This window comes from Myotis nattereri (assembly GCF_964212035.1).
Source record: "Myotis nattereri genome assembly, chromosome: 7".
Lineage (NCBI taxonomy): Eukaryota > Metazoa > Chordata > Mammalia > Chiroptera > Vespertilionidae > Myotis > Myotis nattereri.
In genome coordinates, this window is record NC_138082.1 from 32,246,156 (window position 1) to 32,260,385 (window position 14,230).

The following is a 14,230-nucleotide window of genomic DNA, read 5'->3' on the forward strand; positions in this document are numbered from 1 at the left end:
CCCACAAACCAGGCATGTTCGCTTGACCAGAATCGAACCTGGGACCCTTCAGTCTGCAGGTTGACGCTCTATCCACTGAGCCAAACAGGCTAGGACTGTGGATGCATTTGAAGGTGGCCTTGGCACATCTATTTGTGGGCACAAAAGGGAGGGATTTCTTTTTTGATGGCTTCTAGAAGTGAGCTGCTCTGCAGAGAAAGAGGAGGTGAGGTAGGGAAACAAGATCGACCAGGAAAACACAGGCTTGAGAGTGGGAACCACTGAAGAAGGCAGATGGATGTTTGGAAGACCTTGGCCACTTCACTGGCTGGGAACTGTGGTTTGTCCTGGTCCTAGGCTGCCCGGCAGGGGATTTCTCTGGCAAGGTCAGTCGCCCTGTCAAGAGGGAAGAGTTTGGCTGGAGGTTTCCAGGGAGATGTGATGGGAAGAGTGGGGCTGAAGGTCCTGAGAGAGGAGTCCAGGGTGTGAATGCTGTGTGTGAGAGAGGCTGAGTGTTGTAAGCGGGGATGGAGCAGGACGGGGTGGGTTCGAGAACTGGGGCTTGTGAGAGGTGGAGGGAAGAAGACTGGTCTGAGGGGGTGGAGTGAGAGCCTGAGGTCAGGGTTCAAATTGCACATGTTCCAAGGGCTGTAGCTACAATGGGCAGAAATGGAAGTAGATGCCGATCCAGACACAAAGTAAGGAGGACTCCTGCCAAGTCCCCAGGACTTGGGATATAAGAAGAGAAGGCAGGTGGTGACCAAGTTAGAGAGTCTTTGCAAGTAAATAATTTGGGGCTTTGTCCTATGGGCAGTAAGAAGCCACTCAAAGATTTTCAGTACAGGAGTGGCAAGTCCTGGGAAGATGAACCTGGACATTCTTTGCAGTGTGGCTACAAAACAGAAACTGTAGATCTACGAGATTAAATAGGTCACGGCTGCATTGCGAATAAGGTCCTCCAGGTGGGAAGGGATTTGTAGTTTGACAGGTTCGACAACCAGCCAAGGCCCTGTCCTCTCTACTACACCTCAACCAGGTGGTCATCAAGACATGCTTGAGCCCAGCCAGTGTGGCTCAGTGGTTGAGCATCGACCTATAAAAAGGTCATGGTTTGATTCCCGGTCAGGGTTCATGCCCAGATTGCGGGCTTACTCCCCAGTGTGGGGCATGCAGGAGGCAGCCAATCAATGATTCTCTCTCATCATTGATGTTCCTATCTCTCTCCCTCTCCCTTCCTCTCTGAAAGCAATAAAAATGTATTTTAAAGAATATATATTTGAGTTTACGATAAAAACAGCAATAACTAGAATAGGGTGAGACCCATACTTCTTTCCCACCAGGAACCTATTCTAGTTCTGCAGTCCACACACATCTCCAGTGACCCTTAAAATGGTCATCCAAAACTCTTGTATGCAGGGGACCAGCACTCTATGCCTGGAACTCAGCTACTCCTTCATCTGTGCTACTCCAACAATGGTCTAGGTGTCACATGGGTGCCCAAGAGGATGCTGGTAAGAATTTAGGTGAATGGGGCAAAGGGTCTGGCCTAAGAATTTCGGAGTTCAGCACAGAATCTCAGGCTTATCTAGCTCAAAATATGTACTATGCATGGTGGCTATGAGATCAAACAGACATGAGCGAGAATCTCATATCTGCCACTAACTTGCCAATGAATTATTTAACCTCAATGGTTCTCAGTTTTTCTGCCAGTAAAATGGAGATAACAATAAGATCACCTTTGAAGTATCACGAGGATTGAGTGAGGCAACGCATGCTGAGTGGTTAGCACAGTGTTTCGCACATAGTAGCTGATAGAGACGAGCTGTTGTGACACTTTAGCAGATATTTACTGGACTGAAATGATTCCCTTCCTAATGCACATGTTGAAGTCCTAACCCTCAATGTGACTGGATTTGGAAATAGGGTGTCTAGGAGGTAATCTAGGTTAAATGAGTTCATAAGGATGGGGTCCTAATCCTTACAGAAGAGGAAGATCTCTCTCTCTCCTCCCCCCCCCCCTCTCTCTCTCTCTCTCTCTCTCTCCTCATACAGGGAGTGAAGAAAGGTCACATGAGGACACAGCGAGAAGGCCATCTGCAAGCCAGGAAGAGGGTCCTCACTAGAACCTGACCACTCTGGCACACTGAGTTTGGGCTTCCAGCTCCAGAGCTGTGAGAAATCAATGTGTGCTGTTGAAGCCCCCCAGTCTGTGCTGTTTTGTTATGGCAGCCCAAGCTGACTGAGATTCCTACTGCATGGCAATGCGGGTGGAAGCTGCAGCCTCAAGGGATGAACCAGACACAGGTGGACTCAGAGAGATGCATACAAAATAATGCAAGTTGTGATAGTGAAGTGCTCTGAGCGGAGAGCAGGCAAAGCTGGACAGGCTGGGGGCTTGCAGAGGAGGGGGTGCTCAGCAGAAGTGTAGTCAGAAAAGACTACAAGGCAGATGGACACAGACAATAGGGTGGCGAAGGCCTGCGGCGGGGGGTGGGGGTAGGCTGGGGGGGGTCAGTGGGGAAAAAAGGAGGAAATATGTAATACTTTCAACAATAAAGATTAAAAAGAAAAGAAAGGGGGGAAAAAAGAAAAGAAAAAACTAAAAGGCAGGAACAGCCCAGGGAAGAGGTGATGCGGGGAGCGGGCGGTGGGGGGGGGGGGGGGAGGCGGGGGGAGGCGGCAGGAAGGGTAGTGCAGGGCACCACAGAGGTGACTTTCATGTGGCTTTGAGAGCAGATCAATGGGTACAGATGCAGTTAGGAAAACCCCAGGCTTCCTGAGACCCAGGGTGGCCACACAAGAGGAACAGAACAGGAGACAACACTGGGCAGAGGTTCTGATGGGAATGAGGCTGGAACCAGCAGGGAGGTATGTTTCTTATTTTGGTGCATTGGTCAGAGGCACTGCTGACAGCACAGAAGAAGAAGCAGAATATGAAGCTGCAAAGGAGCTGATACGTAATCACTGCGGAAAGTGAGTGGCTATTGGCAGAAAATGCGTTTAGGAAATGCAGTCATAGGCCCTGCCAAGGAGGGTTGTCATGATTCAGGCTTGGGAAGTGCTCAGGACCGGAACAGAGGTTGGAGGCTGCACAGGGGCCTGGGCAGTGGCCGCCCAGCATGGGACAGCGGCAGCCAGGCAGGCTGACCAGTGCAGGCAATGGCTTGGCTCAGGACCAGAGAGTTGCTATCTCCACAGTTTGGCAAATCTGACCTGGGGGTAGAGAACTAGGAGAGGACAGTTGCTATGGCAACATGGCACCTTGGGGAGATCACTGGGGTGTTTTGCTTTACACCCCAGGTGTGGGCCTTGGCCACAAAGATGCAAAGTTACCAGGACCTTCAAGTTTATTGAGCTAGTACCTTCATATTTTCCATGTTCAGCCCAGGAAACATCCAGGCAGCTTTCTTGGAAAGGAAATTTATACATTTTTTGTAAAAATTCAAATCATATCATAGATACAGGGGACAGCTCATTTTTAAATGAAGACTGTGATGAAAGTCAAGAATCCTTTTTGAAAAAAGTCACCAGGGCCTGTTTCTTAAAATCTGTTTCATAAGTAGGATTTTCATGCAAGTCACTTACTTAAAGTGGTTGCTCCAGAATTGCCCCTCTGGGCTGATTCTCATAGATGGTGGGTATGGCAGCTGGTGCAACCACTTTATTTTATTTTTTTAAATATATTTTTATTGATTTCAGAGAGAGGCAGGAAGAGGGAGGAAGGGAGAGATAGAAACATCAATGATGAGAAAGAATCATTGATCAGCTGTCTCCTGCACTCCCCACAATGGGGATCGAGCCCACAATCCAGGCATATGCCTTGACCGGGAATCAAACCATGACTCCTGGTTCATAAGTCAACACTCAACCATTGAGTCACGCCAGCCAGGAGGTGCAACCATTTTAGAATATAATACTGTATAGTCCTAGCTGGTTTGGCTCAGTGGATAAAGTGTTGGCCTGCAGACTGAAGCATCCGGGTTTGCTTCCGGTCAAGGGCATATACCTGGTTGTGGGCTCGATCCCCAGTAGGGGGTGAGCAGGAGGCAGCCAATCAATGATTCTCATCATTGATGTTTGTATCTCCTCTCCCTCTCCCTTTCTCTCTGAAATCAATAAAAATATATTTTTTAAAAATGAAGACAATACAGCATAATCCATCAAAACTGAAAGTATGCTCTGCCTTTGAACCTGGGTTGCTCTTCTGGGGAGTTACCTAGCAGGCACCCTGACTGCACAGTATGCAGAGATCTGGCCACAGGTGTGCACTGTGGCGTGGTTCGTGATAGCAAACGTCGGAAACCCTCTGCGTGTCCAACAGCAGATTGGTACCATGAATTATGCTATGGCACAGAATGGTATGCTGGCTTTAAAAAAAAAGCGTGACCAACACAAAAACCTCCATGAAATGTTCAGAATATTGTTAAGTGAAAAGAGCAAGGTGCCTCTGGGCAAGCAGGAGAACTTACTTTTCACTGTGCTAGTTGAATTTTTAGTGTGAGCATGTGTTACTTTTTAATTTTAAAAAGATTAAAGAAAAAGGTCAGTCTCTTTATGAATCCTGCGGGATGTGTGTCTCTGGGGACTCCACCAGCAGTTCACATGAAGCCAAGCTCTCCCGGAGGATTTCACACACACTTCAGGTACCAGAGTTGTCTTTATTCATTTAATTGTATTATTACAAAAAGTAGTGTGTGGTCGTGAAGGAAACCTGGAAACGTAGAAGGAAGGAAAAAAAAAAAGTGCTTGTAGAGTTGTCACCTGAGCACTCTTCAAAATCAGTGATTTCCTGAAATAAAGTTTTTCCATCATTAGAATCAATCTCTTTCATTGGTTTCCTGATTTTTTTTAACTTACCATTGTACTATTATGAATACTTCCCCACGTCCTTAACAACCCTGGCAGAAGACCCAAGTGATTTTTGTGGATGTGATTTTTCCCAGAGTCAAACTCCTTATTGCTGTTCACCAGTTTGATTTTCCGGAATGTTCAGTGAAAGGACAGAGCAGCTCACTGCCAGGCCTTTGGTATTCATGGATGTCCTTGAGCACAATTAGGACTCTATTGGCCTTTGCACCTCTTGAGAAATCACCTCCATCCCTGTTGACATTGTTCCTATGGGAACATGAGAGTTGGGGCTCTACAGAACATCACACCTGAACTCTTGGATGGGGCTAGAGTTTCCCCCAGATGGCGGAAATCACTAGGCTCAGAACCTGACCCAATTAGGTTATTTTTAGTTGCAGATAAAGGGCACTTGATAGGATCCCATCCTCTTTCAAACCTGGGTTGGTAAGCCAATGGTGCATGTCACTGATACTGGTTGCAGGTTGGAGCCAACCCAGGCTCTGCCCTCCAGGCATCGATCAGGAGGGCCACCTCAAGACCTGCCTTGTTGTGAGCACCTACTTTGCACCAGGCACTTTCCATAATTGCACAGAGGCGCAAACTGAGATTCAGATGCTAGATATTTGTAGCAGAGCCAGGACTCAGACCCTGGCCTCACCTGTGTATGATTCCAGGGTCTGATTTACAGCTCAGAAACAGTTACCAGAGCCATGGGGAGCAGAGGGTTGACAGGACTGTGGACTGAGACCTCACCTGCCTACTCTTCAGGATGCTCCAGGCCCCAAGAGGCCCCAAGCTCAGGCACTGTTGAACCAAATTGGCACCAAATTTGTGTCTGCAGGGGTCCAGAAGAGGCTCTGGAAAGGCCTACTTGAAGATGCCAGTAGCAGAAGTGAAATTGAGCTCCTTGTGAGGAGAAGGAAGACAGGGGACACTACCACATAAGCTCACTTCTTCAACACTGAGGTTTCATCTCTTCTTCCTAGAGCTTCGAATCTAGACCAAGTGCCCGTGCCCTGGTGCCTGCCAGACCACCCTGATGCTGCTCACTTCCCTGACTTCCTAGAGATGTTCCAAGTCCCCTTCCAGCACCTGGGACTGGCCAGGGCAGGCAATGCAGCTGGGTCAAGTGCTCTGGTCTGAATCTGGGCCCACATGACCCCTGATCCTACTTTTTCCCTGTCAGGTGCTTTTCAACTCTCTCCCCTACATGTAGGATTGACCAGATGCTCCAAGGAGCTCTGAGACTCAAGCCTATGGGATCTTTCTGGACCCCCATGGCTAGGTGTGACTCAAGAGGACAGCCTTGGGCGCAGGGTAGTATTTCCTGTGTGTGATGGCACGAGATTGGGTGACTTAGAATGGTGCTGAGACACTGATTTGGGGTGACTCTTACATCAGACATAAGACACGTTTAGGGTTCTGGGCAACTAATGGTTCATAGGCCTTGAATTGCATATGTGCTCACAGGTCACCACTCACCTGCAGCGTTCCACCCATGGCGCTTCCTCCATCCAATAGCAATGAGGATGGCAGGGAGAGTGGCAGGTATTTGTTGCCCTCTGCACACCTGCCAACAGCACTTGGGCAGTCACTCTGCCCGCTCTAGAGGTCCCTGTCCAGGTGTCAGGCAGCAGCATCTCCTCTAATGGCTTTTGAAACCATTGCTCTTCTCTGCCTGTGGGCTCCTCCAATCAGCTGACATTGAGCTCTCCAGGTTGATCTTAATCATGCCTGGTGGGCATGGACATTCCTTGAGAATGGGACTGCTCTCCTGTGTGCAAGGCAGGGATGTTGTCATCAGTGAAAGAGATCACCATGTTGATTATGGCCTCCAAATTCAAGAGAAGCTGGTTAGAAGATGTGTTGTTCTATGTTTATGCTATAAGAAAAGGAGCTTTAACATGACCAGAAAATAAATTATTGTTAATAATTTCTTGCATGCTCTGGGCAAGACATGCATCTGTGTTTATCTATGAAGCAAAAAACAACCTCAGAAGGAATTCCTGGAAGCTGGTATTCACACTGGCACCATGGGTGAAGCAGCACCATGGGTGAAGCAGCATCATGGGTAATGAAGCACCCAGCAATAGATAAATGGTGCTAGGAAACGCAGAGGCAAGATCGTTGTCATCTCAAAATGGACAGGCTCACACCGCTACCTTCATCTCGCTGTAGGAGATACACAAACAGCCAAATGATGTTTGTCAGTAGGAAACTAAACCTGAACTAGAAAAGAGGACCTGACATCATGAAGACGCTTCATGTACACTGATTAGACATCAAATATACACAACTTACCTCCTCTCTGTCCACTATTCTAGATCTTCTTTGATAAATCACTACCTCAGTGGGTCCATTAATTTCATAATACAGATTTTTAGTACGTTGTTTATGTAGATGAGGCCCTGCAAAAAATGTTTACCCAGGCCTCACCCACTAAGGGCAGCCCTAATCTAGATGCTGGGATTTTCTGAGGGGGGAGGAGGGGAGAGATAAAAACAGAGGGACAAGGAAGCTGACCATGTCAGATAGCTTAGGCAATTGGGTTGGGAAGGAAGTGAAGATGGGACGGGCCTTACAAATTAGGGAAACGTGTGTCATGTATGTGTCAAGCAGGTGTCATGTGTGTGTCAAAGGAAAACCACATGAGTCAAATGGCAAGGATAGGCCCACTGGCCAACAAGTCTGTTGAGATGTAGGACTCAGTGGGAACAGAGGCATGAGAGAGGGAGGGTGGGAAGCTGGAAAGTGGGCGGGGGGGGGGGTGATGGTTATAGGTAAATAGTGATGGAGGGACTCTAGGAATGTGTTGGTCAAGGCACCAAGGAACCAGGACTTTGGATGGAGCCTTCTTTTGATGGACCCTAGAGTGACCCAGGGGCTTTGAGTCTGAGAGCAGGGTGGAAGGTGGTGCATTTCAGCAGGGAAGGGAGAACATGGTGGGAGCATCAAGGTGGGGTAGAGCTGAGGTGGGGATGAGGGAAGGAGAGGCTTCCACCAGTGACTGCTGGAGAGTTGGCAGACCCAGGGCCCAGCTGTCTTCAGAAAGGCCAGAGCATGAAGGCCAACTCTCATCTCCACTGAGTCTCCACGCCCACTCAGGGCCTGCCCAGAGGGCCCCTGATACGGGCTTGCTGAAGGTTCAGTGGGAGGAGCTAGGGAGGGGTGTTGGGGGAAACTGCTTGGGGAGGTGGGGGTGAGGATGGGAGTTCTCTGGACTCGAGTTTCCAAAAAGAACTTTGCCTGGAACCCAGAAGTGGGCAGGGGGCGGAACACACTTGCTCTGGGCCTCAGAATCAGAATGGGGTCAGTCCACCTGGATGAGAGCACTTTGCTCACTTGAAATCTCCTGCTGTGTGTGCTGCTGTGGGTTGCAGGGACTCTGTGGCACACATGAGCTCCTTTAGGGCTACTTTCCTCAAGGTAGAGGTCTGGCTCAGGCCCTGGAGGGGATTCTCTTGACATGTCCTGTGGGGAAGGCCTAAGTTTGGAGTTGGGGGGCTCCCTTGTGCAATAGGTCAGCACTTGCCCCTTCATCCTGGTGGGTCTGACCCAAGGATTGAGGGCAACCGTCTGGGGACCAAGGAGTGGATGCCACTTTGGAGTCCTCAATCTGCTGGTCCTGGATGGTGGCCCCGTGGAGGCAGCTTCCCTTGGAGCTGTGGGCAAAGACAGCCATGCCTGGCCACCCCTGATATAGAATGCAGGAAGGAGCATCATTGTTGGCCAGGTGACCAGCTTACCCCTGGGGATGTGTGGGTTTCCTGGGTGTTCTGGAAAGAACCATAGGTGAAAACCCAGCCTGCATTTATGTTGCCATGGAGAACAGGTTGACCCAGGTCCTTCACACTCACCAGCCCCTGAGGATGAGTGTAAATGTGTCACAGAGCGGCCACCTGGGCCCTTGGAGCCATCACGTGGTGTCACCCAAGGTCCCTCCAGTACCCAGGGCTGTATGGTGTCTGAATGACCGCGAGCCCCCGATAAGGGGAGGAGGGCTTGACGGTATCCCTCCACTCAATTTAGTTCAGCCCCGCGCGGCTGAGACCCAGCTGAGGAGCCCTGCCCTGGGAGCCTCCGTTCCTTTGGGTATGTTGCGGGTTAGAGGGTCAGTGAGTCGAAAAGCCCTGGGGGAGGGAAGAAGGCTGAGAGATCTGTCCAGGGTGTGGCCACCCCGCGCGGACAGAGGGACAGGTTTCTGAATGGCCCCCTGCTTTGGCATGTCCACGCCTGTCAGGTCCTGCTTCTGCAGAAGCCAGCTGAGCCTCCTGACACCAAAGGAGCTGCCAGTTCCCCCAGGACATCAGCTGGCCTTTGACCCTCTGAGGACGGAGTCCCATCCAGGAGAAAAAGGGCGGGCGGGTGGGGTGGGAAGGTGGAGGACCGGGCTCCTGCTTGGTCTCTGCAATGAGGAAGTTCTCTGCAGCTCGTTTCCTTTCCCTCGCAAAGCGCCTGAAACAGGAAGTCGTCGGTCAGTGAGCTGGTGGCAGCAGCCGGGGCAACAGAGAGGGGACAAGAGGGGGTGGCAGCACAGGGGCCTCCGCTCCCCTTGGTGGTGTGTTGGTCGTGGGGGAGGCTGCCGGCCCCGCCCGGCCTGGCCGAGGAGGCCCCCGCCCCGCCATGGTCCCCTGCTGGAACCATGGCAACATCACCCGCTCCAAGGCGGAGGAGCTGCTCTCCAGGACCGGCAAGGACGGCAGCTTCCTCGTGCGCGCCAGCGAGTCCATCTCCCGGGCCTACGCGCTCTGTGTGCTGTGAGTACAACGCTCGTCCCCGCCTGTGCCCTCCCTCCGCCCGGCCTGGCCTCCCGTGCCCCGGGCACAGAGCGGCGGAGGTGCTGCTCAGAGAGGGGAAACCAGCTGGGGGCTCAGCCAGGGCCCGGCACTGAGTCGGGGTCTCTAGGTCATGGCCTGGAGTGGTCCTGCGTGCACACTGCCCAGGTTTGTCGGGGCTGCCGAGGCCTGAGGTGCACCGCTGTCCCCGGAGTTCAGGCTTGGCAGCGCTGGACCCCTCCAGAACCACCCCGAGGCCTGGTCACACACCGCAGCTGCCCGGGCCGGCGGGCGGGTGGGCAGGCGGCTCCTCGGGGCTCCAGGGGCAGGAGAGGGGTGCGGGCTCCGTGAGGTTGGCGGAAGCTCAGGGCTCCATGGGGGTGGGTGTGTCAGAGCTCGGTCAGCTGAGGGGCTGCTCGCAGATGCCCGGTGCGGAAACGTCATGGAGAACAGATGTGGCAAGGCGGCCCTCCCATGCCCAGGCTCCAGGCCCCTGGAGAAAACCGTTATCAGGGGAACCACGAGAATGGGGTGGGTTCACTCCAGAAAGGACTTTCAGTTCACCCAGAAGTGGCATTTGGGGCCCTGCGCACAGAGGAAGTCACCGACACAGCAGCTACAGCCTCTTTCCTCCTTGTCTCGGCGCTTGGGGCCTCTCTGCTGCGTGAACTTCCCCGCTCCTCCACTCTAGATGTTGCTGAATGGGCCAGTTGTCCTAACAACTGAGGAACCAGACACTTGCTGAAGGTTCCTTTTTAAAATACCCTTCTTGACCCCTATCTACAGGAGGCCCTCGCCCCCGCAGCCCTGTGGTCCAACCATCCAGCTGGGGCCTCAGGCAGCATCAGGGCCCGGTGGGTGAAGGGTGTGTCCACAGGCACCTCTCAGCAGTGGCCCTGGGCTTGCAGAAAGGCCGCTCTGAGCTGGCAGGGCCCTGCCCTTCTCCAGGCAGGAGCGAAAGTGGGTCACTGAACATGGACCTGTTTCGAGCATCGTGTCTAAGCATTTGTGCATTATCCCATTTCATCCTCACGACAACCTGAAGTACGGGTCCTGTTCTCACCCACTTTGCAGATGAAGAAACTGAGGCTCAGACAGGTTAAATGCACGACCATTGTCAAAGCCAAGGCCATCTGCCCCCAGTGGCTGCCCCAGACAATCAGACTTCTGTCCTTGTCAAGCCAGGTGTGAGGATAGGTCCCAGGTAACAGCCAGGGAGCTCAGAGTGTTTACAAGGGCCAGCTGGGAGTACTTAGAAAATAACCCAGGCTCACAGCGGCCTGACCTACCAAGGCCAGCTTCCTGAGCCCCACCCCCTCCGCCTCCTCTCATACTCCGGGCAAGAGTCTCAGGCCCAGACTTCCCCGCAGACACTGCTCCTGTGGGGACCCACCAATGGGGCCTTGGAACCGGTAAGGTAATTCTTATGGGACTCCACTGGCCCATGTGGATTTGTCCTCTGTCCCAGCAGGATCGTGGTCAGGGCTGATTCCTTAGGTGTCCCTGTGTGCCAGCCTTCTGCAGGGAGATGGCTTCCGCTCCCTTGACGGGCTGCACATGTGCTCAGGCTGCACATGTGGAATGCCGGTATCTCTCACTCCAGACTGGGAGTGTCATGCCAGCCAGAGCTGGGGCCAGACGCCTCGAGAATCTCTGGTCCGAAGGCCCCTGACTTTGCAGGTGAGCAGATGGAGCTCGGAGGGCTTGAGGCCTTTGTCTAGGCTGCCCTGCTAGCTGGTGGCAAACTAGGGTCCAGGCCTGGTTTCCCGTGTTCATTCTTCCACCTCTCCTCCCTCCACTCCCCTCGCACGGATCGAGTTCCTCTCAGGCCCACAGCAGATGTTCAGGGTCTGCACCTTAGGGAAGGGGCCCATGGTGCCCTGCCCACAGATGTCCACCTCCCTCTTAGCCCAAGTCTGGACTTGTCCGCCTCCCATCCCCAAAGCCCCAGACACCAGGGCTGGAGGCCTCCCTGGGAGCCCCGCCCCTTGGCCAGGTTTCACCCCCCAGGCCCAGGGCTCCCCTTTCTCCTCTTTTTGTGGGGAAAGCCACCTTCCTGCAGGGTCAGGAGCCACTGGGGGCTGGGGGATACCATGGACTCCAAATTTCCCCCAAAGCTGGGAGACCTCATTTTGCTGTTACCCTTAATTTTGCCAATTAAAGAGATTTAAAAACTAACTAAATGAAGGACAGCTGCCACCTCCCAACAGCTCATTTCATGAAAGAAAGCGTCCTTTAACACCAAAGAAGCAGGAAGAACACACTCTTTAAGACAAAAATTTAAAAAGCCAATCCTTTAAATCAATAGGTTTAATTTCCTGAAAAATAACCCACCATCCTGTTTTCTCTGTTCCCCACGTTCGGTGAAAAGCTGGTCCCACACCATCCTGGCCCCGGCCTGCTGTTGGGGACCCTGCTGGGGGAAGAGCAGCTGGGCTTTCCTCAGCTCAGAAGTGACGCTCACCCCTCCGCTGTCAGGAAGTCAGCGAGGGTGCAGGGCCCTGCGTGGTGCAGCTGTGAGGTCAGGGCCTCGTAGTAACCCTGCTCTAGAAGTGAGCCAGGGCGGCTGGAGGAAGCCACATCTCCTGCTCTAGAAATACCCACATGGAAAAGACCTTACAGGCCAGGGTGCCCTCACCTCATCCTCCTGTGCCCTGCCATGTGGCCAGAGCTTCTTCCTGGTGCCCCCTTGTGAGGGGGCAGTGGGGGTCCAACTGCTGATTTAGGCAGTGTGTTCGAGCTCCAGGAACTGAGTGTAGCTCCCCAGAAGTGGCCTTCATGCTCAGAAAAGAGGACAGGATTTGACTATTTAAATGGAACTGGGGGCGGAGGGCAGGGGACACCAAAGATAAGGCTGTAATTCAGTGCTGCCCGCGTGACCTGAGAGTCACATTCACCCCAGGCCTAGCGAACCTGCACTTCCTCTGGGGAGGTCAGCCCTGCCAGCTGCCACCTGCCAGTGGCAGGAAAGCCCAGCTCTCTCCTTAGCAACTCAGAAAGCTCTGGTTTAGGGATACCCTGGGGACCCATCTTTGGGTACAGAGAGCTGGAGGGGGAAGATCCCAGGCTGCTGACCACATGGTTTGGGTCTAGCTCTGTCATCTATGATGAGGGTGTTGAGAACATGAGTGACAGTGGGCTCTCCTGGGTAAGGTCTATGTCAGCGTTACTTGGCCCCACTCAAAGCTGCCAGCAGAGTTGGTCCCACTGCAGGGAGTCTACAGGGCACTTGGGGCTGCCCAGCCTGTCCTGGATGAAGGATGCCAAGAGGCCGTCAAGGTCATGCCCTCCTCTCCTGCCAGGATTGTATTTCCACGCAGGACCCAGTGCACCTGTCAGTTGTGTTGTGCTGCAGAGAAGAAATAAGCCTTTGGGAACGGGGGGCAGGGTCCATCAATGTAAGGGCCAGCCAGGGACGGCCTCCTCTTGCCCGGGCTGCACAGGCAGAATGAGAACAATGGTCCAGGGTTGTTGGAATTACAACCTGCCCACCCTTTAAGAGCATCCTGGGCCCCCAGAGCTAGGACTGGGTTCATCCTCCAATATGGAGCTGCCTAGTTGGGCGGTGTTCCCACCAAACCACACTGGTGAGAGTTGGCCCCCCTGCTGGGGGAGGGGCATGCACTGCTGCCTTTGGCTCAGAAGCCGCAGCCTGGTCCAGCAGCTGTGGCAGGGAGGCAGCCTTGGTTTTCCTCAGCACACGGCCTGCCCAGTCTCCTTCCCAGAGACACTGTGCCAGGCAGCCTGGACTTGGTGGCCTTATTGGCAGAGCCAGAAAGATGAAAAAGCACAAGAAGGACACAGCCATCAAAGTACCCTAGAGAGGGCATTCTACTTGTTTTGGGAAGAAGAGTGTGACAGCCCCTTGAGAAAGAGCAGGCTCCAAACCTTGCTCCACTAACAAAAGGTGTTTAGTAACCCGTTCTGCCTAGAAATGACAGCAAAAGACTCATAAAGGGTGTAATGTGTGCCAGGCTCTATTCTGGGCTCCTTCTGTGTATCGCCAGACAAAGTAGACAAAGTGCTATTATTATTCCCACTTGACAGATGCAGAAACTGAGGGAGATTAGGTGACAAGCCATGTTTACAGGATTAATAAATGGAAGGGCCAGGACTTGAACTCATGCTGTTCTTGGGGAGGAGCCAGCAAGCCTGGTTATGGGTGGGGTTGTGGGAGGGAGGCCTGGAGGAGAGACCCCTGGTGAAAGAACCACAGAGAGGGGCTTGGGAGGGCAGAAAGGTCCAGGAGAGGTATGAAGGCGTTTCCCCTGGTGTGAATGGTTGTGATAGAATCCTCTTTCCTTCAATCCCCTTTCAAAGACCTGGTAAAGCTGACACTGCTCATTAATTACTTTTGTGCAAATGCAAAGAAAAATGCTGTTTTTTTGTACCTGATATTGGCAGAAAGCAGGGGAAATGCTGGCACAGACAGTGGCCAGTAGCAGAGCTGGAGGACCACAGGCTCCTGAAGTCTGGTTTGCATAAGAGTCTTTCCAAGGACAACTCCACTGAGTTTTCCCTCTGTGTGCAAGCCCAGGAGGGAAGGGAGGCCACAAAGGCCTGGGATCGTCTATGGGCAGTGACTTGGAACAACTGTGGTCAAGTCGAGTGTCTGTGCCCATGCCCAG

The 14,230-nt window shown here is 52.7% G+C and overlaps 1 protein-coding gene across 1 annotated transcript in view; it reads left to right on the plus strand.

Annotated features, from left to right (window-relative positions):
- The first annotated feature begins 9,310 nt into the window (after positions 1 to 9,310).
- The window catches only part of INPP5D (inositol polyphosphate-5-phosphatase D), a 94,678-nt gene continuing 89,758 nt past the window's right edge, over positions 9,311 to 14,230 (plus strand). The window contains exon 1 of the mRNA XM_081095252.1: positions 9,311 to 9,584. Coding sequence (XP_080951378.1) covers positions 9,451 to 9,584 — 134 coding nt within the window. The 5' untranslated portion in view covers positions 9,311 to 9,450. The remainder of the gene's footprint in view (positions 9,585 to 14,230) is intronic.